Raw genomic sequence first — 27,180 nt, forward strand, 5'->3', positions numbered from 1 at the left:
CATAGTATCCGGGGCACACGTGTCGGGCGAGGACCGGCGTGAGCACCGTGCGGGTCTGTAGTTGTCGGAGAAGGACGCCTTCGCGTCTGCCCAGCCTCGGGTGAGGCGGAGGCAGCGCTCGGCGCCCCTCTCGGTACCACGACAGGATGTCGCCGTACGTGGTCAGCGGTTCCGCTTGGAGGCCGACGTCTCCCGCGGTCGAGGCGCAGGGGGGCGCCGCACGGTGCGCGAGCTCGCGTGCGACGGCGTCTGCTGTCTCGTTGCGGTTGGCCGCTCCTCCGGCGATGGGTCCGACGTGTGCCGGGAACCATCTGATGTTGGTTGTGGTCGACTTGCGCGTGGGGAGCAGGCGGGCTGCCGTTTCCCCGATGCTGCTTCTGGCGAAGTTGGTGATGGCCGAGCGGGAGTCGCTCAGGATGGTTGTGGTGTCGGGGTCGCTTCGTAGCGCCAGTGCGATGGCAGCCTCTTCTGCTTGCTCGGCGCCGGGGGAGCGGAAGCTGCAGGCGTTCAGGATGCTTCCGTCCGTGGCGCGGATCACTACGGCCACGAAGGTGTGGGGTCTGTCCGGTAGTTGGGCGACGTCCACGTATACCGCCGTGTTGTCTGTAGCGTACGTCTCCGCGAGTGCGCGGGCTCTGGTTCGCCTTCGCTCCTTGTTGCGGTCCGGGTGGACGTTGCGCGGGAGCGGTGCGACGACCAGTTGTCTGGCAATGTCGTTGGGTATCTTCCTGTGTTCGTGGGTATCTTCCGAGAGCGGCTCCGTCCGTAGCGGGCGGAGGCCGGCCCGTTGCAGGATCAGGCGACCTGTTTTGGTAGTACCGAGACGGGCGAGCTGCGCAGAGCGCTGGGCTTCGCACACCTCTTCCAGAGTGTTGTGTACGCCGAGGGACGCAAGGGCCCGGTTGCTTGTGCTGTGGAGAAGTCCCAGTGCCGTCTTGTGGGACTTGCGGATGGCTGCGTTGATCTTGTCCCGCTCGTGCTGCAGCCATCGGTGAAACGCGCCAACGTACGAGACGTGGCTCATCACGAAAGACTGCAGCAGTCGCAGGAGGTTGGGCTCTCGCATGCCATCGCGGCGTGTGGAAATCCTCCTGATGAGACGGGTCGCGATGCCCATCCTGGTGAGTAATTTGTCCAGGGCCGTGTGGTTGGTGTTGCCCGAGTCGATGTGGAGGCCGAGCACTCTGAGGCTGCGGACGTGCGGTATGGTCGTGCCGTTCTCGGTGCGGAGGGTGATGTTGCCGGCTTCGCGTTCGGCTTCCTTCCTGCGGTGGCCGGGGGGTGGCAGTATAAGCAGCTCCGACTTTTGCGGGGAGCACCGGAGGCCCGTGTTCTTCAGGCAGGCCTCGATTTCACAGATCGCCTCTTGCAGCGATTCCTCGATGTGGCCGTTGGTGCCGCGCGACACCCAGAGCGTGATGTCGTCGGCGTAGATCGTGTGGTGGACGTGCGGCAGGCGGGCGAGGCGCTCGGCCACCGGGATCATGACGATGTTGAACAGGAAGGGAGAGATGACGGACCCTTGCGGTGTGCCGACGCTGCCCAGCTCCCTTTCGTCTAGTTGTAGGTGACCGACGTGGATGCATGCCGTCCTGTGGGACAGGAACGCTCGAATGTAGTTGTACGTTCGTTCTCCCAGCCCCAGTCGGTTGACTTGTGCCAGGATGGCGGAGTGGAGCACGTTGTCAAATGCGCTCTTGAGGTCGAGGCCGAGCACTGCCCTGCAGTCGGTTCTGCTGGGGGACTCGAGCAGGTCGTGTTGCAGGAGGAGCATGGCGTCTTGTGTGCTGAGCTTCGCTCGGAAGACGAGCATCGTGGCCGGGTAGATGTTGTGCTCTTCGAGGTAGCTCTGCCAGCGGTTGTTGAGAACGTGCTCGAGCACCTTGCCCGCGCACGACGTCAGGGAGATCGGGCGCAGGTTCTCGATGCCGGGCGGCTTGTTGGGCTTTGGTATGAGGATCGTTCGGGCCGTCTTCCATTGTTTGGGGAGCGAGCCCGAGCGCCAGCAGTCGTTATAGTACCGTGTGAGAGCCGTTATGGCAGTGTCGTTCAGGTTCCGGAGAGCCTTGTTGTGTACGTTGTCCGGCCCGGCCGCCGACTTGCAGTTGAGGTCCTGCACCGCTCGGCGGACTTCCCACTCCTCGATGTCGCCGTCTAGCTCGGGGTTGGCCGCCCCTCGGTAGTCCAGATGCTCGACGCTCGAGGTGATGGGCAGGTACTGGTCGTTCAGGCGCTTGCAGAGCTCCTCTGTGCCGAGGGTCTTAGACGCCGTGTGCAGTATCTGGGACAGGCGGTGTTGTTGGTAGGACTTGCTCTGGGTTTCGTCTTTGAGGTGGCGAAGCAGCTTCCATGTTCGGCTCGCGTGGAGTTGTCCGTCGGCCTCGTTGCAGATCGCGTGCCACTGCTGGGTACAGAGCTGTCGGCTGTATTGCTCGATCTCGCGACCGAGGCGGGCGATCCGCTTGCGTAAATTGCCGTGGTGGCGGTGTTTCTTCCATCGCCGCTGTAGGGACCGGCGCGCCTCGATCATGTGCGCCAGGCGGGGGTCCATGCTCGGTATGGAGTCGTCCGTTTCGATCTCCGTGGTGACTCGCTTCGTGGCGTCCACCAGGCAACGCGTCCATCGCTCGATGTCGTCGATGGTCGGTGCGATGTCTTGCTGACGGAAGGCATGCCAGTCCACCAGCTTGTGAGTGCGCTTGGCGGTAGAGGTTCCCGATACTCGCAGGGGGATCTCGACTTCGATAATGTAATGGTCACTGCCGAGGTTGTGGCCCGTGTTTCGCCAGCTCGTCGTTCTGCCGTCAGGCAGGTGTACGAAGGCGAGGTCGGGATTGGTGTCTCGGGCGGTTGAGGTGCCGATGCGGGACGGCTGTAGCGGGTCAGTGACGAGCGTGAATTCGGCTTCCACGGCTTCGTCGAGCAGGTCTCTGCCCTTGGCCGTGGTGAGTCCGTACCCAAGCTCTTTGTGGTGGGCGTTGAAGTCGCCGGCTATGAGGATCGGGTGGCGCGAGGCTTTGTGCAGGGTCTTGTGGAACAGCGTTCGGAACCGCTGACTGCGGTGTTGCGGGTTACTGTACACGTTGATCATGTAGAGTGATTCTTGCGTCTTCTTGCCGACTACGATCTCGGTCGCGCATAGCTCGAGGGCCGTGTCGTGATCGAGGAAGCGGTCGTGCGGTATGTGGCTGATGCCTTTCCGGACGAAGGTGCAGACTCCCTGCGCCGCGCCCTTGGTACTGGTGCGAGCGCTGGGAGGTGTAGCGTGCGTTCGGTAGCCCGGTAGTGTTGGCATACGTTCCATGTGTGTTTCCTGAACCATGATGACGTCCGGCGGAGAGTCCATGGTCTGTATGTGTTGCTGTAGGAGCGCCCTGCGGCACTGGAGGCCGTTAGCGTTCCAGTGCCATATCTTTAGTCTTGATTGGGCGGACCTGGTCATGGTGATTGTTGGGATACGAGTGGGTTGTAGTTGACCGTGCTGGAGTTGGGGGCTCCCAGCTTCTCGTAAAGGAACTGTTCGAGGCGGTCGAGTCGCGCGTTGGTCTCGTCGAGCCGCGCGTTGGTCTCATCGAGTCGAGCAGCGAGCTGGTCGATCTTGGCGTTCTGCGCGTCTAAGCGCTTGTCCATGCGTTTCTCTATGCTGTCCACTCGTTCCGAGAGACGGCGGAGTCGTACTGCGGAACTGACACCGCCCGGTGTGAGCGGTGGCGATAGCGAGCTGACTGACCGTGGAGAGCGCGGAGGGCGGTCCTCCTGATCGGCTTCTTCTTCGATGTCTTCGTCTTCTTCTATTGTAGTAACTTGTGCCGCCGGGGTAGCGGTGTGCTGTTGTGGTGGTTGGTGGGGCGCTTGAGCGGCGCTCGTTTGGATGACCGGCGCTCGGCTCGGCTTGGGCGATTGTTGCAGATGTTGCGGGGTGAGGGACGCCGGTTGTGGCGTTTTCCCAAGCACCCATGGTGATGTCGTAGGGGTACGGTGTCCTGTGATAAGGATCTCTTCCAATTGCTTAGTCAGCTTGGCGATCACGTCTTGCTGATCACGCACCATCTTCTCTAGCGTTTGTATTCTGCTGTCGCCGCGGCTGGACGAGCGTGGACGAGCCGGTTGCTTGGCTCCACCCCCGGCAGCTGTGACCTTGGCCCATGACGTGGCGTCGTGCGTCACCGGGCCTCGTGACTTACTGCGCGACCTATCGCGGCTCGCGCAGCGTGATGGATGGCGTTGTTTGTTCGCTCCCGGCAGTTCCGGGAACGCGTCCTTTCTGGAAAGTCTGACCTTCGGCGCCGGCGGCGGAGGAGGTCGGGCTTTTTCCATTGCCGCAGCAGTCTTGGTTTCCCATTGGCGCTTCTTCACTTGGAAGGGCACCTTGAAACGATTCTTGCAGTGTCTGTCGCCGGTGGGGTGGCGACCGCCGCACAGCTTACAGTGCGGCTTACATTCCTCTTCGTGGTTCTGGCCTGGGTTGGTCTTGCCGCAGGCGAAACACAAGTTCAGGTTGGGCGTAGGGCACACGTCCTTACGGTGGCCGACCTGTCCACATGTCTTGCAGACTTCTCTGTGCTGTTTGTAGATGGTGCAGCGAATGATGACGCCGGCGTACTTCACGTACATGGGCACCTTGTTTCCCTGGAACAGTACGACGACAGCCTCGGACGAGCCGATGCGGTGCGCGTCGATGACTGTTGGGTTGTAGTTGTTTATGATGTAGCGTCGAATGTCTTCTTGGGTGTCTTCGAGTGAAATGTTCCGAATGACTCCCTTGACGGTATTGTCTGGTGCTGCGTGGTATGCGAAGACTTCGAACACTTGCGTGCCGAGGGTGATGCTTCGAATGGTCGAGTAGCGCTGTGCTCTCGCGTCGTTCGGCGTGCTCACGACGACGATGTTCTGGGCGACGTTGGGACATGCAGTGTCTTCTGTGAAAGCTTGCGGTTCCGTGCCCGCCGCCCGTGCAATAGCTCGCATGAGGTCGGTGGGCTTCGTCTTTCCAACAATGAGTCCGCCGCGGGGGCGGATCACAATCTTGAATTCGTCGCGGGCCGTGTCGCGTGGCATGCGAGCGGCCTTGTCGATGGTAGCATTCACTTTTCGGGCAAACTGGGCCCGTGTAGGAGCGGGAGTCAGCCTACCTTGGCTGGCAGGGCTTGCCGGAGACGAGTGCTGACGTGGCTCTCCGGTGCCGGTGGGTGATCGTCGGCCGCGCTGGGTTGCGAGGATCCAGCCGGCCTGGGCGTTCGGGGTGCCGTCGTCTTCGTCGGACCCGTGAACGGTGATCGTCGTCCGCCCGTCTCGGAAGCCCAGCGCGGGGCCAGACTCCAAATCGGTGGTCGTATCCATCGCAGAGTGTGAGGTCGTGGTCGTCATCGCCGTCGGAGCGGAGCGAGCGGCGGGGCTCGGCGGCCCGAAGTCGTGCTAGGCCTCGTTAGGCCTAGCGCTCGGGCCACGTCGGAATAACTTTCGAAGTCCGAAAATTGGTGAAAAATGGTCCGGCTCACCAAAATTCGGTGTCGGCGTGATCGCTGCGTCAACGCGGATGTCCTCGAACCAAGGATTCCCAAATTCGTGAAGAATTTTCGGCACAGTGGACCATAATCTGCGGAGCCGATGTGAGGCACGTCTGCTCACCTCAACGACCGCAGCGCCACCTCAACCACCCATTGCGTCCTTCAACGCTGCGCTGCCGCGTACTGAACGGAGTTCGTTTGCCTCTCTACAAGAAGGCAAGCCTTCCTTTTTTTTCTTTTCTTTTCCTTCTCCGAGTCGCTTCCCCCGTAGACAGTTTTAAATAGCTTCCGACACAAATTTGTTTTCTAGTCGGGCAAAATAGGTTCTTACCCAATTTGTTTTGAAATCGTACTCGGAGTTCTGAAATGGAGTCGCTTAATTTGACCTTTTTTTTCCCCCCACGAGGTCTTGCTCAAGGCTGAACGGTTCGTGCTGGCCGCGCGGTTGAGCACGGGCGAGACAGTGTAAGGTCGTCGGCCGTATAAGACTGCGTGCGCTCGTTGCGAGCCGACGGGGTTGCAGTACGTCGCTAAGGGTGGGCGCTTTGTTGCGGCTCGTCTAACCGTCGCATGTGACCCTTTGATCTGGCCCTGTTTTGTATGTCTGCCTTTTTTGCTTTCTTGTAGCAGACGAAACTCGCATTTGGAGGAGGCAAGCCGTGCGCACACCGTTCTTGTTATATCCGCGCGAGCAGTTCTTGTGTGATTTATTCATGGTCGTGGCAGTATTTAACCTGGAATAGATTGAAAGCTTTGAATACATTGAATACATTGAAGCTGGCAGCCTACCATTGTCCCTGAAGAAGAAAGTGTATGACAGCTGCATCTTACCGGTACTCACCAGTGGGGAAGAAACTTGAAGGCTCACTAAGAGGGTTCAACTTAAATTGAGGACGACTCAGCGCGCAATGGAGCGGAAGATGATAGGTGTAACGTTAACAGACAAGAAGAAAGCGGAACGGGTCAGGGAACAAACGCGTGTTAAGGACATATTAGTAGAAATTAAGAAGAAATGGGCGTGGGCAGGGCATGTATTGTGAAGGCGAGATCACCGTTGGTCATTAAGGGTAACAGAGTGGATCCCTAGAGAAGGCAAGCATGGCAGGGGGCGGCAGAAAGTTAGATGGGCAGATGAGATCAGGAAGTTTGCGGGGATAAATATGTCGCAGTTAGCACAGGACCGGGATAATTGGAGATCCATGGGAGAGGCCTTTGCCCTGCAGTGAACGTAGATATGATGATGATGATGATGATGACGTTGAAAGCGGTTCCCTGACCTCTGTTGTGAGTTTTACGCGCTCAGGTGTGCGAGTGGTTCTATTGTAGCGGCCATGCACCGAAAGTTATTCGTACAACTCGTAAAATAAAATTGACAGCGTATCTGCTACCTTCGCGGCAAATGTCGTCGAAGGACGAATATCTTCTGTTGCCCTTGTCGTGTAACTGTTTACACTCTCTCACCCTCCGATTCCTTCCCGATCCGCTAAGGAGAACTGGAAGGGAATTTAGTTAAGTCCAATTCAATTTTCCTGCGTCCGCACGGCTCAGGCGCCGCTGCCTCGCAAAGCGCGCGTCGTTTCTTTTATCATTTGTTTTTCTTGTGTTTGCAGGTTGCAGCAACTCCAGCTGGCATGTTTTGTTTTTGTGTTTGATTTGGTCTCACCTCTCGACATCGCCGTTTTTTAAGCGTTTTTTGTTTGTTATCGCACGAGCCAATGCAATGTGTATCCTTATTTACTCAATATTCCGTATCAGTTTCAATAGTTTGGCATGCTCTGGCGCCCGTGCACTTGCAGACGTTGCGTCACTTCTGTGTACTAGATATTGGTCTGTCGTCCCGTGCTTAAAAACTTGAGGGCTGTTTTATTTGTAATTTCTGACTGCTAAGGAGCCCCGTATTTTTTATAGTAGATAGTACCACACAGTAGATAGAGGTATTATATAGTGTTACTCGATATTAGGTATATTATGTAATAGATATTAGAGTAGATGGTAGACAGTAGTACAGTAAAAGCTCGTTAATTCGGATCTCAGGGGACAGGGAAAAATGTCCGAATTATCCGAATGCCAAATTAATGAATGAATAGGAAAAACAACATTAAAATCACGTTGGAGAAGCATACCTTTATTTGCTGAAGTATTTTGTAATAGTCGTCTGCTTTTTCGCGCAGATTCCGGCTGACATTACAATTTTTCTTAACTCTTCTATGTGGCCAACAGCTCACAAACTGTTGGAACTGCTCAGGCAAACGTTCTCCAATATGAAAAGCGCCTCCGAGTATTCTCGTGAGGTGCGATGAAGTCGCGGCTGCACCTCCTCGCATGACTCTTCGTCAGAATCGTGGTTGATGACGATGGCGATGCCTCTCAGGTTTCTGTTTCACTCCAGTGGTTCCAGTGCTGATAATTACCACACTTTTGCGCAGCGGCAGCCGTCAGCATTTGTCCGAATTAAGCGGTGCGGGGCCGAATTCTGACGAAATAACGAAGGTTTGGTACCATAGACTAACATGCGCTTTGGCCGGGACCAATAGAGCCGTCCGAATTATCAGCATTTCCGAATTAACGGGTGTCGAATTAACGAGCTCTCACTGTATAGTTCTTTTTTTGGCGGAAAAAAGTAGTAAAATACCGACTGCCGCACAATATCCACTCCCCCTCACCTTTTATTTTTTTCCATAGAACAGTTTTGGACCTCCTAGAAACTGCTGAAAACTGTTCTGGCCAGACAAATAAAAGAGGCCGTTGTACTTCCTGGAAGCCATGCGTCACTTCACTTATAGTGCTTCGGAAACGCGATTGAGAGTCCCGTAGTTTTGCTGTCGCCTACGGTCGCCGAGTTTGAAAATTGGACCCCCCCTCCCCTTCTACTCCGGCTCCAAACTTTGCAGCGTACGAGGGCCCGCCCACGCCCCGAATTCGTTCACATCGCGCTTGTTCGCTGCCAAAAACTCTTGGAACGCCGATGCGTGCGACCTTTTCGGTATGCCCGTCGCCTGTAGGAGCAAAACGAGCGCTGCGAACTGTGGTATAGAAGACCGATGCGCGTATTGAGCGACGCCTTTTTTCCTGGAAGAGTCGTTTAGCTGCCCGTTCCCCCCCCCACCTCTGTCACCATCTCCTGCAGTACCGGCAACCCCTACACAGATTCCTGGGAATGCCGCCAACGTTCAGATGAGACGGGCTTTTGTTTTTGCGCGGGAGTTGAATAGCGCCGTTTTCAACGAACTGTCAACAACCCAAGCGGGTATTTGCCCGGCGCCGTCGAGTCAACGGCGGCAGACGACGCGGAGAGGTGGCGCCGCCTGTGAGCGTATGTTCGAACCCCGGCCTGCTTCTGTGGGGTTGTTTGCATTAAAATAATCGATTGAAATTATCCGACGCGCTGACTGGAAATCAAGTTGCGGTTCGGTGCAGTTAGGTGGTGAAGCCGCTGAAACAGCTTCAGCCTCTGCTATTGACTCTTCGAGAATGCCCACCACCAACTTTCTAAAAAAAAAAAATACATTTTGTCGTATTTATAATTATGCAGGCAGAGTCTTAGCATTTAATCTACTAATTGGAAAATAGCCATTGTTCGGGGGAATTCGATTGCTTTGGAGGTTTAACGCGTCGACGCTACACAGGCGATCAGGCTCGCAGTAGTGGAGGGCTCCGGATTAATGTTGACCACCTGGGGATCTTTAACGCGCGCCGAAATATCGAACACACGGGTGTTGTCGCTTTTCGCCTCCATCAGAAGAGCGGCCGCCGCGGCCGGGAATCGAACCCGCGCCCTTGGGCTCAGCAGCACAACGCCATAGCCACTGGGCCACCGCGGCGGGTTTGGTGGGGACTCGAAACGTGGTTTTATCTGACGGTATAAGATGTTTTCTCCTGTGTGCTTTCTAAGATAGCGCTGAAGCTTTACACAGATCTTGTTTTAAACTCCATTGGTTACAATCGCCCTGTTAAAGTAATTAAAGAAGAGCTGTACTGGTGAGTCTTGCCGTTACTTGGGTGGACAGTAGTTGCGCAGTTCTTAAATCTAAAAATACTTCCGCAAATAGCAGCCCTTCGCGCCTCTGTTCTCTCTGAATCTCTTTTAATCGAGGAACCTAATTTTCCAGCTTTCTGTTCTATCCTTTCCCGGCCCTTTCCCGGAAGCGGACAATTCGGTTTCTTTTTACCGCGAAAAGCGGGAAACCTCGTGTCCAGAGCACGCGACTTCGCGAGATACGAATCGCGGTACGTTTGCGATGAATTTTTGAAAGGGCGTCGTCGGGTAACTGACCCCGGGCGCTCTCGAGGTTTTCGGCTCCGCATAGCAGACGACGCCTGGAGTCTGACGGTGACGGCAGGCTTTTCCGCTCAGAGCGTGCAAAGCGGAGTTGAACTGGTGGCGCCATCTGTCGAGATGCGGTGCAAGTGCGGAAGCGCGTCGATATTTCCGAAGCGAAGAAACGAACGTAGATGGCTCTACGCGCAGCGCCCGGGAAGATTTTTGTCGGTGAGTCTTGCATTGTTATTTCTTGCGTTGTTTAAACTCGCTGAGCTGGTTTGAACCATGCGACCGAATGTTTTCGATTACTGTGTAGATGCGTGTTATGCAAACAAGCAGCTTCTTTAGTTTCTGTAGAGTGTGAGGGGCTGTGGAGCGCAAGGTCGTGCGAAGTGACCGGGAATTCCAAACATGGTCAGTGCAATGTCTCCCGCATATGCTGCAAAATCTATGCACATACAGGGGTATTATAGGTATGCGAATATCAAATTTGGGACAGCGAATTGAATATGAATAGTAAAAACTGACTGCGAATGGAATCGGATATATTTTTAATGCGAATAGTAAGAAGTCCGTATCGAACCCTATATATTAGAATACCAGTATTATATTTTGTATTGAGTATCTTATTGTGTATAGAGCATATAAAACATACGTACAAAAAAAAAAAAAGATGACTTAGGCTGTCAGGATTCAACACATCTGAGTGGTCGCGTACCTGTGCTTGATGCAAAAAAAAAGTAAAACATTTAGACAAGGTGGTGAACAAGGTGGTGAATTCTTCGAACAAAAAAGCTGCGCTGCAATTGAATAGGATAGCAAGGACTATTCGCGAAATAGGCGAAGTTTTGAATATTCGCCCTTGACTACTTAAAACAAAAACGAATTATTCTCATTTCTCCGGTAATTATAGTTTTTTTTTTCACTGCGGTGGACAATGCAGTCTCTCGTACACTAAAGCATTTCTCTCTACTATTCACCCTAGATGCAATTCTTCAGAAAGTTGAAGGTCATTGAATAAAAACTATGGTTTCCGTGAAAATCAGTAGCCTGGACATTTATCTTCGCAAGCGAAACGCGGTCAATACTCGAAGAAGCTGCCAAGTGGCCCTTTTCAGTTCGGATTCGGACCGCCCTGATAATTTGCGGAATTTAGTTTGACCTTAATCAATTTTTTTCTGGTTGAAGTAATTTTCTTATAAACTTCACCATTTTTGTCATACTTTGCAACGCTCTGACCGCAAAAGTTTTCTGCTGGATTTGTTGGTCATAAAAGTGGTATTTTTAATCTGACGGAGGCTGACGGAGCTTTTCCCATTATATTTAGATATTTTCGAAACTCAGAGTAACTGGTCTAGATCTGTTAATTTTATTCGATTCGGAAACAATTGATAATAAACAATAAAAACAACGCTGTGTCTAAAGGTACGTCGGACGTACCCGCAAAATTTCTTAAAGATACGTCGGACGTACCCGCAATATTTCTTAAATATACGTCGGACGTATCCGCAATATTTCTTAAAGATACGTCGGACGTACACGCAAGATTTTTTAAAGATACTTCGGACGTATCCGCAAAACTTTTTTAAGTACGTCGGTGTATTCGGTTTCACTCGGCGCAAACATGCAGCGTACGTTCAGCGTTTTCTCGCGTCGACGTCGCGTCGCCAGAAATGCATGGCAATCCTCCCTGTTCTGTGGCATGGCGACGCGAGCTGAAACTCGAGCGACGCCGATGTCTCCGCTCGCCAGATACCGACGTCGACGCAGCGCGAGAGAGCATCGGAAAGCGAGCGGCAGCGTCCGTCTTCGCGTGGTTTGGGGTCGTTCCTTTCAGCAGAAAACAATCAATTTCTTTTTAACTTACGGTAATCGGTTGCCTTGAGACAAATTGCTAGCTATTTCTGTTCTCAAGCGCTCATCCATTTGTGGCTTGTTCGGATTTCATCGGGGAGATCGGGGATCTGCGATAGCTTTGTGTGAGTTAAATGAGGGAGCTCTGGTTACATCGCATTCAGTATTAGCATAATGTGGCTTGTCTGCGAGATCGGTGAGTGACGAGCAAGCGTTATCAACGCCAGAATTCTAGCCGCGCATTCCATCCCATTCGTAGCTCCCGTGGCTTGTGCAGGGGAGACCGGGGATGTGCGATAGCTTCTTTTGAATCAAATAAGGGAGCTGTGGTTATATCGCTTGTAGCACTAGCATTATTGTCCTCGGCTTCAAGATCGGTGCGCAAGAAGTAAGCGTTACCACTGCTTAAATCTCTCAAATACGACCAAAAGAAAACACACCCGACACTATTCGTGGGCAACCTCAGTTGGTACACCAAGTTCTTCTATCCTCCTCGCCTCCTGGCGTGGTCGAGCGGTTGGAAGCCGGGCTTCTGTTTTGAAAGTCCGTGGTTCGAATCCTAGCAAAGACGGTATTATTTTTTTTTTCGGCGAGAGTTTGATCAGTGTTTTTTTATAGGGTACAGACAGGGTGCCAGAGTACCCTGCCTTTCAACCTAGAAATGACGTTCGACGGTAACCTCAGTATCAATTAAGGCAGCGCTGAAATTTGTTTTGCTTACAATTTGAATTCATGAACGTGAAGTCGGTACGCAACATGAAGGTTAAATCAAGTAGCAACTAAAGCAGTTGTGCGAGGTGCGTCTTCGTTTTTCATTATATCTTATTTTGTTCTGAATTGACCGTGATGGCTCGATATACATTTCGCAGCATTTCAATATTTGCCCGCTAACATACTTAGCAATAAATAAAGACGCCAAGTGATTTTTTTTTTTTTTTTTGCTAGAGCTAAAGTCTTGATAATTGAAGTTCAAGAAGCGACAATAACTGCTCATAAATGACTTCAACAGGATGGCATACGTGTCCAGCAACGCCCGCCGACGCAGCGACTGGCGTGCGACTTCGCCGGTCTCCTGCGGGCCCACGCGTTGACGTCGAACGACGCCGACGCTTGCGCGACGCGTGATTTCGCGTGGTTAGGGCTTTAAACAGAAACATATGAGGGAAAAAAAAAAAAAGATACTCGCGTCGCACATGATTTTGTTTCCCTCTTGCGAGAACCCGTAGTGGTCTGCATTCGATCTCTGACCTCAGCGAAGGCTCTAACCGCCCCTTCAAATAAGGTCCGACTAGAGAACACGAGGAAAAAAAATACATTCTGCGTCAGGTTAGGCATCGTTAGATTCTTGGTTTATATACAGCAAACGCGTGATGGTTTTGCCGTCGATGGTTCGAGATAACCACGCTAGTTTCGAGCAACGCCGCTTTTGAGCCGTCCGACGTATCTTTAAGAAATTTTGCGGGTACGTCCGACGTATCTTTAAGAAATTTTGCGGGTACGTCCGACGTATCTTTAGACACAGCGTAAAAACAAACGGGACAAAGGGGAGGATAACACAGGACAAGCGCCTGTCCAGTGTTATCCTCCCCTTTGTCCCGTTATTTGTGCGATGTGAAGATGAAAATAACCCTGTTAGCAAACTCGCACACTTGTAGCAGTCAAAACAGTATTGACTCTGCGCCTGGCTAGTAAAAAAAAAGAGCCTCCAGACGCCCAGCGCCGCGTGGCGGCACGTGCTGCAGTCTGTCATCGATTCGACAGTTTTGTTACCGCCGAAGGAGGGCGCCTCTAGGCCTTGTTGAGGGCGCCCCGGCGGGATCCTGGCGCGTTGTTTGAACGACCGTTTTACAGACAAAATTGTTTGCTCGGCCTAAACGCAAAAATTTCGGTTGTTCTCTCTCTGGGTCTGTCTGTTGCTGAGCCACTGGGGATGGGTGATGGCAAGAGTTTAGAGAAAGGAAGGGGGAAGAGAAGTATAAAGGGAGTGTGTGAGAGGAGGAGGATAAGGAGAAGAGAATGAGCAGAGTACCCGGAAAGCTACGCTTGTAGTGTGAGAATATGAGGGGGAGTGATGATGGTAAGATTGGGGATTATGTTATGGTTAGCGACTATGATGTGATTGGGAAGGGTAACAGGGACAGTGGGAGAGGAAGGCGAAGGAAAGATTGGGGAGAGGAGCAGGAAAAAAGGAGGAGTGGAAGAGGAGATGAATGGGTAGATGGAGGTAGTGGGGCGGGAATAGGTAAACGAACAAAATGAAATGGACGAGGGTAGGATGGAGAGCAGGCTGTGGTGAGGAAAATCGGATTAGGGATAGGAGATGAGGAGAAGGGAGACAGAGGATGGGGACGAAGTGGAGGGGTCGGGCAATGTGAGGGAGAGGGAAAGGGGATTGGGGCACGTGGATGGGGAAGGAAAGTGAAGGAGAGAGGACCGGACGGGAGTGAGATATTGGAGAGGAGGAAGGAAAAGGGCAAGGTAAACGGGTCTGCGAGGAGAGGGAAGGGAAGGGGAGAGGTGTCCTCGGAGAGGGTTTGGAAAGTGTGGGTGACAGGAAGGGTGCGAATGTTTCCAGATGGTTACGTGTGGCACCAACAGCATCTAGACTTTCTTGGTGGCACACGGTGCAGGAGACTCGGGAGCGGTACAGAAAAGGCGTAAAGGGGAGGAAGAGGAGAGGAGGAGAGCGGAGCATGTGGGACTGAACGGAACAGGACGCGTAACATAGTGAGGCCGACAGGAAGGCTATTGCATTTCTGCGTCATTTGCAACTAAGCAAGCAGATAGGCGGCCATTTTTTTTTTCGATCTGTTCCCCACGTTTAACTTGGGCGCATGAATCTAAGCGATGTCAGTAACGGTCTTGTTTGTAACGTAGGACGCACTATTACCATTGGAATACGAATCCATACTCGTGGGTGATGAATCATATTCTTTGGCGTTTTCGTTATTTAACCAGTCGGGATAAGCCTGTGTCTTTTTCACGGGGGCAAGATTACATTATTTTCTTAAATTATAACCTCCGCCCCAGTTTCAGCTTGTACGCGTTTATCGTTGTGTCATCGACACTGAAGCGTGACGGAATGGTAACAATAACTAATTCCGTGTGGCGACCAAAGCTATGTAGTTTTGCGCTAGTTGGTAGGGAAGCAAGGAGCAATCTTTCTTAAAGGAGCCATGAAGACAAAATACAAGTTGGGTTTATTAGAAAGACCGCTTAGTCCCGATAACAATGATACCAATATCATAGCCATCTTCGAACAAATAACGGAGATATGAAAGAAAACGTGTGAAGCAGTCGCGACCCCCTAGGCAATTTCCCGCAACTTTTCTATGACGTCACGGAACCTTCTTTGTGCAATTGGCGGCCGCCTAACTGACCTGTCGCGACGACACAAGACTGGACGTCTGTAAAGGGGCCTCTAGTTCCATTTCACCGCATCACTTGAATGCTAACGTGCAGTTAACGCACTGAAAATTATGATTTATTGTTGGCCCGTGTGACGTCATTCTTGCTCATAACACGTCACTGTGGCGCAAAATTTGAAAGTTTTTAAATACTTCTTGCTTTTTTTTCGTTAAAAACCATCTTTTGTGGCTCTAATGGAGCTGAGTGAGATACTGAATCCTAGTTCTTTCAAATTAAACGAAGTTGTATTTTCTCTTCATGGCTCCTTTAAAAGAGCCATGAAGAGAAAATACAACTTCGTGTAATTTGAAAGAACTAGGGTTCAGTATCGCACTCAGCTGCATTACAGCCCCAAAAGACGTTTTTTTAGCGAAAAAAAAGCAAGAAGTATTTAAAAACTTTCAAATTTTGCGCCACAGTGACGTGTTATGAGCAAGAATGACGTCATACGGGCCAACAATAAAACGTAATTTTCAGTGCGTTGACTGCTCGTTAGCATTCAAGTGATGCGGTCAAATGGAACTAGAGGCCCCATTACAGACGTCCAGTCATGCGTCGCCACGACAGGTCAGTTAGGCGGCCGCCAATCGCACAAACAAGGTTCCGTGACGTCATAGAAATGTTGCGGGAAATTGGCTAGGGGGTCGCGACTGCTTCACACGTTTTCATTAATATCTCCGTTATTTGTTCGAAGATTGCGATGATATTGGCATCATTGTTATCGGGACTAAGCAGTCTTTCTAATAAACCCAACTTGTATTTTGTTTTCATGGCTCCTTTAAGGAAAGGTAGATTGTAGGGTCTGGAGAAGTTTGATACGTAGTTTTCGCGCAAAACATGGCACTAGATATTGTATACTGTGGCTGTTGTGTATGCACTGTTTATTGCTCCTGGTAAACAAAGCGTTAACAGGAGTTTTTTTTTTACACACTACAGGCATGGTCTGTGTGTCTTGTTTCTGAATTTTTAGATGCAAAGCATCTTTTGCTCGGGGCTATGTCCGTTGTCCGTTGGGGTCCGCACCTCTTCTCCTCATCCCCCTCTCCACGCCAGCTGTGCGAAAATGCGCTTCTCACTCCGTCCTCTCCACGCCAGCTGCGCGATAGCGTGCTACTCCCTCCGTCCTCCTCTCCACGCCAGCTGTGCGATAGAGCGCTGCTCCCTCAGTCCCCATCTCCACGCCAGCTGCGCGATTGCGCGCGCATGCGCGCCTCTCCCTCCGTCCTCTTCTCCACGCCAGCGCTGTATAAAACCGCGTGCACGCGCCGCTGCCGCAGGTTCTTCGTCGGATGAGTCTCGCTCCGGCGTCTGATGAGTACCGACAGTCCTGCTAGCGGATCGGCTGACACAAGTTCAGCCAGCATCGGCCAACCAGTTAACAGAGCCGTTTGTCAGAGGGGAACCCTGAGGTGATGCGAAGCATCGCGGAGTTTCCAACAACGTTCACGCGGTGTGGGTAACCAACGCAAGTGAAAATAAAGGGAACTCCGCGATGCTTCGCATCACCTCAGGGTTCCCCTCGGGAAGATGGTGTAATTTTCGCTCGACATATTTATTGCTAAAAAACTACAGCGCGAGAAACCTACCGCATTCTGAGTATCAATTACCACATCAAGCGTATCTGCCGTTCGTCCTCCCTGTGTAATCACACTCTGGGCTCGTCGCATTTTCAAAGAACCGCAGGCGCCGTTAACTTTGTCCCGTCTCCCGGAACCTTGTCGATTTCGAATCGAAGACTTCCGACGGTTTCGCTCGGCCATTGAGGTCGCCGCCCAAAAGAGGCCAGCATTGTGTGCGCCGGTCAGCCCATTATACGGCGGCGTGGTCGGTCTGAAAACGTCAAGCCGCCTGGGAGAGAAGTAGGTTGTCCTCGTGACTCTTAACGAGCTTGCCATCACGCTGATGTGGCTGTCGTTTCTTCTTTTTAAGCTGGTTTTTGCAACCGTATGAACGTCGTATTCAGCACCACGTATCTCCCACAAAGCCCGATTGTGTCGTACTTCTCGCCTGGATGAAAGCTCGGGCTTTTTTAGGGGCGAAGCCCCTTAGGGGCTGGTGCTTGTGTCGTCTCCTGTCGTCGTCGTAATCGTCGTCTCATGTAGTCACGGTACCAAAACACCGGGAAACTTGTTCACGCCTCGCGCTAGACGTGACGCCTACTAATAAACACCGGGACACTTGTTTACGCCTCGCGCTAGAGAGCTTCGTGCTTCGAAGACACGAGACTTTTACATCAAAGCTGTATACATCTGGTCCCCAACGGTTTCATCTCCGTTGGCAAAAACGCCAAGGCGCAAAGAATGCACCTACACACTCCGTGTTTCGCCGCCTCACCTGGTTTTACGTTAGTGGAGATGGCCCGGTTTTTTCTTTTTTTCTGATTGATTGATTGTAGCGTTTAACGCGCCGACGCAACGAAGGCGATGAGGCGCGCCGTAGTGGAGGGCTCCGGATTAATTTTGACCAGTTGGGGATCTTTAACGTGCGCCGAAATCTCGTACACACGGGCGTTTTTCTTTTTTTCAAACGTTTCTTGGTTTCCAAGACATCAATCTGTTCATTTGTTCTTTCTTCCTTTCCTTCATTATCGCTTGGGTATACATTGCAAGGGGTGTTCTTCAAGATGGACTCGTCGCGTAAATTTTCTAGACATGGAGGAATCCGTGGCAGTGAAGGCCACGGAGGAAGGAAGGGAAAATGTAAAAGAAAGGCAGGAATATTAACCAGGCAGTGGCCCAGTTAGCTATCTTGCACGTGGAAAGGGGGAAAATGTGAAAGAGGTAAGGGCAGAGCGTATAGGCTCCGTGCGCTGGTGTTTCGAGCGAGATCGCAGCGCCACCTTACGGCGACTGTGTCGTTTTCCGGATGTGTCCGCTCGTCCGCGCCGGGTAGCCGTGCGGAGATTTCGGCGTCGTTGCGATAAAGTGGAAGTCGGAATGAGTACTTCTGTGTACTGCTGTGTTTACGGCTGTCACAACAGCTATAAAAACACCGTGGGCAAGCTTCCGAAGATCAAATTCTATCGGTTCCCCTGGAAACCGTACGAAACGGACAGACGACAACGATGGATCCGAGCAGTACGACGTGCGAGGTAAACAGTGCCTTATTACGGATTCAGAAGTCTGTCATGCTGTTTTTTTTTGCAATTGTGGTTTATATTTGGCGATCTTCTGTCTCTTCGCGTCCGCGATCAGCCCAAGCGGGGACCTGTGGCAGCCAGTGCGTGGCGAAACACGCATATGCAGCGCGCACTTCGTCGGCAACGACAAAAGCTCGGTCGCCATGCACCCAGCTTACGTCCCAACAATCTTCCCGGCGTGCTACGGTGGACGAGACGGCGGCCTGGGTGACACAAAACTGGAGAGATTCCAGAGGCAAGTACCGCCGGCTGAACCACGGACGGTTTGGACGTGCTCCCGAGCACGTCTGACCGGCCGCGGCTAAACAAAATAAGCGTAAATGCGTGCGTTAATCATGTTTGGTAAATGGCAGTGTGAACGGCCTTTTTTTTTTTTTTGTCGCAGAACGTCTTCTCCCCTGCACATTAGTATGACGTTTTGCTCATGTTTTGGCGATGCGTATATTTGTTCGTTCTCCAGCGTTCCGATGCTCATCGCTGCTTACGACTTTCTAGGTCTGAGCGTCGAGCTTCTGCCCGTGTAACAGCGGTTGCGTCGAGTACAGACATCGCGACAGATGCTTCGTTGCCGCAGGGAGATGGGACACGGGACTTTGCTGAAGATGCTGAAAGTGAACACTTGCTTTCCTTTGTTGTCAGTGAAGCAGCGTCAGCACAAGAAAGCACGAGCTCCGTATCTGTGGTGAGCCGCCTACTTGCTTCTTTTTATGATTACACTTTGCGAACGTCGGTTCCTGGTACTCTGCTTCCAGTTTGCACCAAAATCACGGAACTTTGTTTGTTTATTTTTTCTCTAACTTTGTTATTTCATCTGTCACGAGTGAGGAGGCTTTCATTGTTGTCTTAAATCAACACACTTTTATTAGTGGCACTGTGATTATCACACTGCTCCACTGTTTTTATTTGACTTTGGCAGCATGATTGCCGGTTTATTTGATTACCTTCAGAGGTGTCACGTCAGCATGTGCAACATCTTTTGCAGATGACTCAGACCGACGGAGATTCGTGCAAAGGCGCCTGCAACATCTTCCTGTCAGTGACGTCGAATGGCACAGCATCGACCCAAGTGTGCCATGTTGGCAGTGAAGATTGTGCTACTCAGGTAGATGTTATTCCGAAGCGTACAGTAGCTTGTGGCGATGAGGAGCGAAGCTGTGTGTTTACTGGGTACAGGTCCCTAAATGAAAGGGAAGATTCCTTTACGGAGCTGTGTGGCGTAAGTGCCAATGCATTTGCACTCCTCGTGTCACTGTTGGCACCGCTAGTGGTTAGAAGTAGTGATGTGCCTATTTCTCAAAAGCTCGTTATTTTTTTAATGAAGATGAAGCTGGGCCTGTCTTTTGCCAGCATCGGTGTGTTATTCGGCATCCACCGGACAACGGCAAGTCGAATATTCTATTTCATATTGAGCAACTTGCTGAGGGCCATGGAGAGGTGGATACCTGAGCCACCGACCGCTGTAGTGCAGGCAGCCATGCCTCGTTGCTTTAGGGTGCACTACCCAGAGTGTCGGTTTATTATCGACTGCACCGAGCTAAGGACGGAGGAGCCTCCCACCATCGAACAGCAGAGGGCATTGTTTTCCCACTACAAGGGCACCTACACCTTGAAGTTCCTTGTTGCAATCCTCCCAAACGGAACGGTCACGTTTGTGTCCAAAGCATATGGGGGCAGAGCTTCGGATACATACATCACAGTGGACTCGGGTTTTCTCGACCGAGTGGAGCCGGGAGATGTCGTGTTGGCTGACAAAGGATTTCCTGGAATCAGGGCACCACTGCAAGGGCAAAAGGCCGTTCTAGTTTTGCCACCTTTTTCGAAAGGCAATGCCCAATTCACGCACGAGGAAATGCTACAAACGTATCACGTGGCTCAAGTTCGCATACATGTGGAGCGCGTCATCCAACGCATAAAATTGTTCAACATTCTAAATGTAAGGGTGCCAATTGACTTGGTACCCTACATGAGTGACATCATGCGCATGTGCTGCATACTCACAAACCTTCAGGCCCCGGTAATAAAGGAAGGTTCTGAGTGATGATGGTACGAGTGAAGAAAGTCCCCGTAAAGTTTTCATGTGCAGTATGCGACACGTTGTGGTTGATTGGTAGTGGGGCTTAATAAACTGAAGCTAGACCTGGGCTATGAGGTGCCTGCCAACGCCCATCCTTGATTGATTGATTGTAGGGTTTAACGCGCCGACGCAACGCAGGCGATGAGGCGCGCCGTAGTGGAGGGCTCCGGATTAATTTTGACCACCTGGGGATCTTTATCGTGCGCCGAAATCTCGCCCACACGGGCGTTTTTGCTTTTCGCCTCCATCAGAAAAGCGACCGCCACGGCCGGGAATCGAACCCGCGACCTCGTGCTCAGCAGCGCAACGCCGTAGCCACTGAGCCACCGCGGCGGCGCAACGCCCATCCTACGAACTCGAAAATGCTGGGCGCCCTGCCAGTTTCATTACGCGAGGGACCCAGGTTCTATTCTGACCACAGGAGGCATTTTTTTTTTTGAAGCGCACGCTCCCAACACCTGCTTGCGGAATCATTGCCTCCACGCCACTTTCTCTCACACTTCTCGGCTAGCATGTGTCCCCTCTCCACTTTGCCCAGTGGAGTTTTTTTTAACATTCAATATGGCGAGAGCTCAAGCTTGATCAGCTCTGCAGTTAAAAATCTCACCAAGTTCCAAGCATCCGTGCCCGACCCAACCCTTGGTCACGTTCTTTTGCTGAAGTGTCACAGGGGCCAATATTTGTTACTCAACAGTATTTCCAGAAAAGGGCGGCGTCAGCCATGCCAAAGATTTAGCAAGTGATCAGTGGTGTTGCTTGTTAGTAGTTTGTACAAAACCGTTCAGTTCGAGATGTGTTGTAAATAAATAAAAAAGCGTGGAAATTTTTCTCCCCCCCCCCTCACCTCTGGCTGTATTTCCTTAATACTGCCCTGGCAAACATGGCAGGTATGGGTAGCAATTACAACAGCCTTGAAACTGCTATGCTGTGGGTTCAGTTCCAGACACTGTAACACGCATGCCTTTAATAAAAGACCATTTATGAATGCTTGTGAGCTGCTTTATTTGTTTTGTTGATTCATGAACATTCCTTTTTAGGCAGCCTGGTTTTTGTCTGCAAAACAGAACATAAGCCACCTTGCATTGACTATTTACATCCTACAAAACAAAGGCAGCATATAAATATAGGCATTTTTTCTATCCTATAATACAAAATTGCAACAAGCAAAAAGAAGATGGCACGGTGAACATGACTTAGATACGAGTTTTTTTAGCCTAGGTACATCAGGACAAAGGAATGAGATGACTCTAAAGTACACGAACTTCACTGAAGTTTCGGTTTTCACTCATTTTTCAAACAGCATCCAACACTGCGAATGAGTGAAGTGAATGAGAACTTCACTGAATGAGCAATTCTATGGCATTCGACAAAGCGACAACAGGTACTGGAAGGACTAGTGATCACATTGCACTGGCATCATGCAGCCTGATGGATGTCAAAAACAAATACCAATAGGCCAGTTTACTTTCAATCTCCCCAGCCCACAATCAGCGGTAGAAGGTAATAAAAAAACAAGTGTGGGGCAAGACAAATAAGGTATGGCTACAGAGTCCCTAATTTCTTTGCAGTGCAAGACTCGCTGCAAAAGTGCACGTACAAGGCAGCATGATATGCTTCACATGAATGCAAAAAAACAAAGGCACAGACAATTAGTCATCTTTTGTGCTAATTTTCTATTGTTTGTGCCTCTTCAAAAGGATGGAGATAAAACACAATACTATGCTATTATGGCAGGATCAAACTAGTAAATAATAAATTCACAAGACTGATGGCTCAACAAAGGCAGTTTTCATAGCGCATTAAATGTGCAGCTACGAAGAACTCGTTCCAGGAACACAAGAGAGTAGATCCCAAAATGGGGCAAGAAACAACATCCTGAAAGCCTCAACATGAAATGCCAAATGGGAAGAGGAATTACTAAAACAATTCACGAAAGGACTAGACTGGTAGCTTAACATAAAAACACAATGCAAGTTAGGTTCATTCGCAAGATTGCCTTGTTAGAATTACACTGACACCACTTTTGACGCAAACTTCAGTCAAATAAGCTATGTAATTAGGAAAAAAAGAATGGCCATGTGACCCATTAGCTTATTTCCAACACTAGAACTTGTGACTTATTATGGACAGCCGGTTGCAATTGGCTGAGACCGACGAAATCCAATAGTTCGCAGAATGCGCTATTTGAAAGGGCACATTCTTTTCATAACAGCAAGAATGGTGAGGTTAACAATGGAAGTTACGAACAAACATGTAAACACAGAATAAAACTAGTATTTTTTTCATGTCCCCTTTAGGTCGTCCCATAGCATGCTGGGAAGCAAATCTGAAATGCCAACGTAATGCAGAACGGATTTCTTTGCAGGCACACACTAATAACCTAGCTGGTCATTTCACACAGTGCACTACCCGTGCCATCAGAGGCAGAGTGCTGGCCTTTCTAGCTAGCAATGTCAGATCACTGAAAAAAAAAAAAAAAACCCTAACCGTGGTGTGTTTGACGCTTCATTATAGCCCGAATTAGGTAAGTGAAATAAAACCATTCCAGCTTGGGAATGTACTCGGCCAAAAAGGCGTCATCTTTTTCAACCACAACTGCAATACTCTGCTGTGACGAGTACACGAATAACAGCGCACTGTTTAGCCTAAGTACATAGAGCATTACCATAATCTGAGTGTAATACGCATGCGTTTTTTTCAACGTGAGCTGCCCATTCACGTAACGTATGAAAGACACGAAGCTTTCTTCTTTCTCCGGGTTCAAGAGCAGGCTGTCCTTGAGGAGGTACGGGCACTTGATTTCTACAAGTTGAGTTGTGCTGCCTGTTGAAATGATGCCGTCTGGGCTGCAGCAAAGCCATGGTTGGTCGGGGTCGACGACCAGGCCAACCTGTTAAAAAAGTGAGAACAGCACAGAGTGAGCTTGTACAGTTTTTGCGCGCTTAGGGCAATGAAGACGATACTAAACAATGTGCTGTTCTAAACATCACGAACCAAACATAAATCAGCACACCTCCAGCCTTATTTGTGGCCCGTGCACTTGAAACGACAAATTGATCTGTATTTACCTGTTGCACGGGTATGCCGAGTGCCACCTCCAGCTCCTGCCTCGCAATGTCTTCCGTATCCATCCCTGCAGCAGCACATGCAGCAAGAAATATTTCGTAACCATCAGAAGTAAGTGCTACTAAGAAACTGAATGAAGTGCACTTTAAATTAAAAACCAATTGGTGTTAAATTTACCGTGTGAGGTGGGGCGGGACCAAAACGACTTGTGTGACGCCATGGAGGAGGCTAGCGTCTCGTAGGTTCCTCTGCGAGTTTTCACTCTGTGAGCATTCGAGCTGCTTATACGGACCTGCCGTTCCATGTGCCACCTGCATAAACAAATTTTCTTGATGAACATGGTGTGTAAACAAACTATTTTAGTAGAAAAAAAAAGTAAATAACAAACCTCCGTACTGCTGCCTGGCCCTTTGTTATAAAGGCTATTTCAACAATCTCATCGAGATTTTTTTTTACGAACTTGTCGTAAAACATTTTTTCTTTTTTTGTCAATGTGACATCCATGTGCAGCTGCCTCACCCTGAGTGGGGAGGTTGCAGCCACCTCCATCATGACGCAGAGGCGTCGCTCACCACAAATCATAGTTGTTATGAAATTCTGGTAGGAGCCGTTTTCTTCAGAAGGCAAAATTTGGCCCTCTTCCTCGACTGGGCTGTCTTGAGGTTGTAGCACACGGGCTAAAGAACAGGTTACACCCGGGAACGCCTGGAGAACTGCGGCTGGATCCACAGGCTGGAGGGTAGGTACTGGTAGTGGCCGGCCTGCACCAAAGTTTAGACGCTAAGGGTCGATCGCAGTAGCGGGCGCACAATACGGCTGGCGCCTCGCAGGCGTCGCGAGTCACTCCCCCCTAACCAACACTCCGTTGTTAGCAAACAACCGTGCAGTGCGCCACACAGCTACCGTCGTGATATGCGTGCCGTACTCGCACGCGGCCCGAAATCTCACTCCTTCCCCGCGGTTTCAAGCTTCACCCTGGCTCCGTTTCCTGCCCTTGCATAACATTATCTTCCCCCTGCGCCCTCATTTATTGCCTACTTTCCTTACAGCCAAACTGCGTTAATCAAGCACTCCGCCAGCACCGGGTCGACGCGCGCGCGCTGTCTGGGCGCATTGGCCTACGAGAACGGCATTGCACGGCGCCTGACTGTTGCCGAGCTTCACGGGTACGGCACGCACATAACGACGGCCGTCTTCGGGCCGCAAGACTGACGACGCCTGCGAGGCGTCAGCCGCAGGCGTCGTCCGTCTACGATACAAACGTAGGAATGCTGATAAACAGCCTTACTTGGAAAAAGCTCCTCGACAGACTTCTTCGCGTCAAGCGTAGGTCGAGCTGACGGCTTCCTCCATTCACACGGCACGTCCGTGCACGAAACGACATCGTGCTCGTTGATGTAAATAGCCACCGCGGCAGCATGCTTGCACCAGCCGCGGCAGCCGGCTTTACAACCGCAGCTTGCCCCGACTATCTGCCTTGGGTTCGCTGAAATCTTGATAAAATGCAGCAGTGTGTTAGAGTGTTTAGAACGAAACTCATTCCCAATTATATTACTCACCTCCAACCGAACGTCGTAGTCGACACCTTTCATTTGCGCGACGCACTTTCCGAGAACGTCAGACGGTCCGGCCGCGCTCGCCAACTCTTCCCGGACGCCGTAAACATGGTTTGCGGCGAACAGCTTGCGACCACGCTTGACGCTTTTCTTCTTGAAAAACGTGTCAATATTGCCCATGCTTTTGAAGCCACAATACAGCACGCGTTCCATAGAGCTGCTGGCCATTGCGCCGTAGCACTGGCCGTAGCTTCGCTTCGGCCGAAGGAGCACGGGATGCGCGAACATCCGGAATATGCCCGGCGTGGCCGGAGGGGGCGCTGGTTGTTAGTCGCCGGTGTCGCCACCATACCAGCGCACGGAGCCTATAGAGAGGTGTGTCCAGCGTTACGACAATAAATAGACGTTAGTGTTCACTGAGTGTCCCTAGAATAAAGAAAACCCTTAAGTCCGGAGCACTGTAGGGGCCCTGCTTGTCGTCGTAGCTCGTCCGCGGTCACGCTACCTAGCCGCCGCAGTCACGCACCCAAACGGAGGCTTCGGAAAGGTACCCGCTTGTCTCTCGATTCAGCCTTCCGGCCAAAAAGTTAAGAGGATACTTGAACAGGAGGTTTATATGCGCAGAACCGCTAGCACATGGTCATACGTGTCCCCATTATTCAGCGCAAAGTAAACTGCAGTTACATTTGAGGCGAAACGTATGTAATTAAGCGGCAGTCCCTTGCTCCTTAGGCTGGTTTTGACGACAGTGACCGAAAAAAAAAAGTGGTCGCCGTTCAAAAACAGGCGCGTTCAAAATGGCGCGGAAATGCCCCAGCACGTGCAAGATGAAAGCAAGCGCAAAAAGAACAGAACTCCCACTCGCGCTGTTGCAGGCAGAGGAAAAAAACAAAAGGTAAAGAAAAGGATGCGAGCTGTCTCAGGAGAAGGCGGGCGAGCACTGCGGAGGCGGGAAAATTGAATTGCATTGAACAAACCTCATCAAAAGGGGAGTGAGAGAGAGGGGGGGGGGGGGGGGGGGCGAGCGTGAGTTGTGGTATACTCGGTTACAACTCAAGAACGCCAAAGCACCGGACCCGTGACGTCAGTGCGCGCGCGTTTTGAAAGGGGTTTGCTATAAATGCGTGATATCGTCTGCCTTGTGTCACGCCGTTTGTTTGTCGTCACTGGAGTCGTTTATAAGCATATTAAGACCAAAACATCACGGGAACGGCTCACGCCATGTTCAAAATATTCCCAGTAACGCCCTACTTGCGCCGCGCGGAGAAACATCCGGCTACGGTGATAAGGCACAGCGGCAACTTTCGGTGCCGTTCTTAAGTTGTAATCAGGTATAGCAAAGAGCGGAGAAGGGAGCCAGAGCCCCTATGTCGAACCTATCGTCACTAAATAAGCTACGCTTCAGAGGACCGCCACCTCGTGCAACCGGAAGCGTCTGGGGGCCCATTTGTTTCTGGCTTGCAGTGTTGCCATCTCTCCCAACGAAACCGCCGCCGGTTGGCAGGCAAAGTGCGACCGGCCGCTCTATCGTCCGCGCAGCAGAGAGAGAGAGAGAGAGAGAGAGAGAGAGAGAGAGAGAGAGAGAGAGAGAGACGGTCAAAGCAAAATGGCTGCGCCCATATGTAAACAAATATCACGTGGTTCCGACCGGCCAATGAAAATCCTGGCGCCACGTAACAATGAGAGAAAAGGGTGCCAATACTCTAAAAGCCTTTATTTAGTGACGCTAGGCGAACCACTTCTTTGCACTTCCGACTGCTCTCATGTTGAGTGGAACTGCCTTCATTTTTGTCCTAGCAACTCGCCATACGTTGTAAGTAGTAAACCCTCGTAATATCGCAGTCTTCTGGCCTCGTTATGAACGGCAATTCGTTGAAAGCGGTAATGGATAGCTCTCAGTCTACTGCAATAGAGAAGGTGAAACGCTTCGAATGAATCGATTTTGTTATTCCGAGATTTTACTTACTTGATGCCTGTTTTACGCTAGTAAACCAGCAAGGAACTCGTGTCTTGCGCTGTGGAAGCCTTTAGTTACCAGCAGTGGCGTATCCAGAAATTTATTTTGGGGGAGGAGGGGGGGGGGTGTTGTGCCTTCACCCAAATGTGATTATATATACAGTTCTAGAAAGTCAACAGTACATTTTATATACGTTTCCTCGAAAGGAAGAAACAGAAATATCTATCAATAAAAATTTGAACACCCTAAACCCCCCCCTGGCTACGCCACTGGTTCCCAGTATATGCAGAGCTAGCACTTTTACGCCTCTTCGCTCGTATATTTTTCTTTTAAGAAATGGGACTGTTCAGGGCCGTAA

The 27,180-nt window shown here is 51.0% G+C and overlaps 3 protein-coding genes across 8 annotated transcripts in view; 2 read left to right on the forward strand and 1 right to left on the reverse strand.

Annotated features, from left to right (window-relative positions):
* Positions 1-27,180, forward strand: part of LOC144162335 (microtubule-associated serine/threonine-protein kinase 3-like) — a gene marked incomplete at its 3' end in the record, with an annotated part of 489,334 nt that overhangs the window by 193,499 nt on the left and 268,655 nt on the right.
* LOC144162331 (uncharacterized) lies at positions 18,544-21,371 on the forward strand. Its single transcript, XM_077692815.1, has 2 exons — positions 18,544-18,851; positions 19,152-21,371. Exons 1-2 carry the CDS (start codon positions 18,594-18,596, stop codon positions 20,205-20,207), a joined length of 1,314 nt encoding a protein of 437 aa, XP_077548941.1. The 5' UTR covers positions 18,544-18,593; the 3' UTR covers positions 20,208-21,371.
* Positions 21,375-25,462, reverse strand: LOC144162333 (uncharacterized). Its single transcript, XM_077692816.1, has 3 exons — positions 24,598-25,462; positions 23,312-24,070; positions 21,375-23,133 (listed from the first exon to the last, which is right to left on the reverse strand). Exons 1-2 carry the CDS (start codon positions 25,151-25,153, stop codon positions 23,664-23,666), a joined length of 963 nt encoding a protein of 320 aa, XP_077548942.1. The 5' UTR covers positions 25,154-25,462; the 3' UTR covers positions 21,375-23,133; positions 23,312-23,663.

This window comes from Haemaphysalis longicornis, unplaced genomic scaffold, assembly GCF_048455015.1.
Source record: "Haemaphysalis longicornis isolate Haplotype H1 unplaced genomic scaffold, Haemaphysalis longicornis Haplotype H1 scaffold_12, whole genome shotgun sequence".
Lineage (NCBI taxonomy): Eukaryota > Metazoa > Arthropoda > Arachnida > Ixodida > Ixodidae > Haemaphysalis > Haemaphysalis longicornis.

Bases quoted from the DNA above. Each gene is read 5' to 3' on its own strand.
- LOC144162331 (XM_077692815.1), top strand. From the start codon at position 18,594: ATGTTTTGGCGATGCGTATATTTGTTCGTTCTCCAGCGTTCCGATGCT. The intron at 18,852-19,151 runs GTGAGCCGCCTA...CATCTTTTGCAG, and splicing joins GCACGAGCTCCGTATCTGTG to ATGACTCAGACCGACGGAGA.
- LOC144162333 (XM_077692816.1), bottom strand. From the start codon at position 25,153: ATGTTCGCGCATCCCGTGCTCCTTCGGCCGAAGCGAAGCTACGGCCAG. The intron at 24,071-24,597 runs GTAAGGCTGTTT...ACTTTGGTGCAG, and splicing joins TGTCGAGGAGCTTTTTCCAA to GCCGGCCACTACCAGTACCT.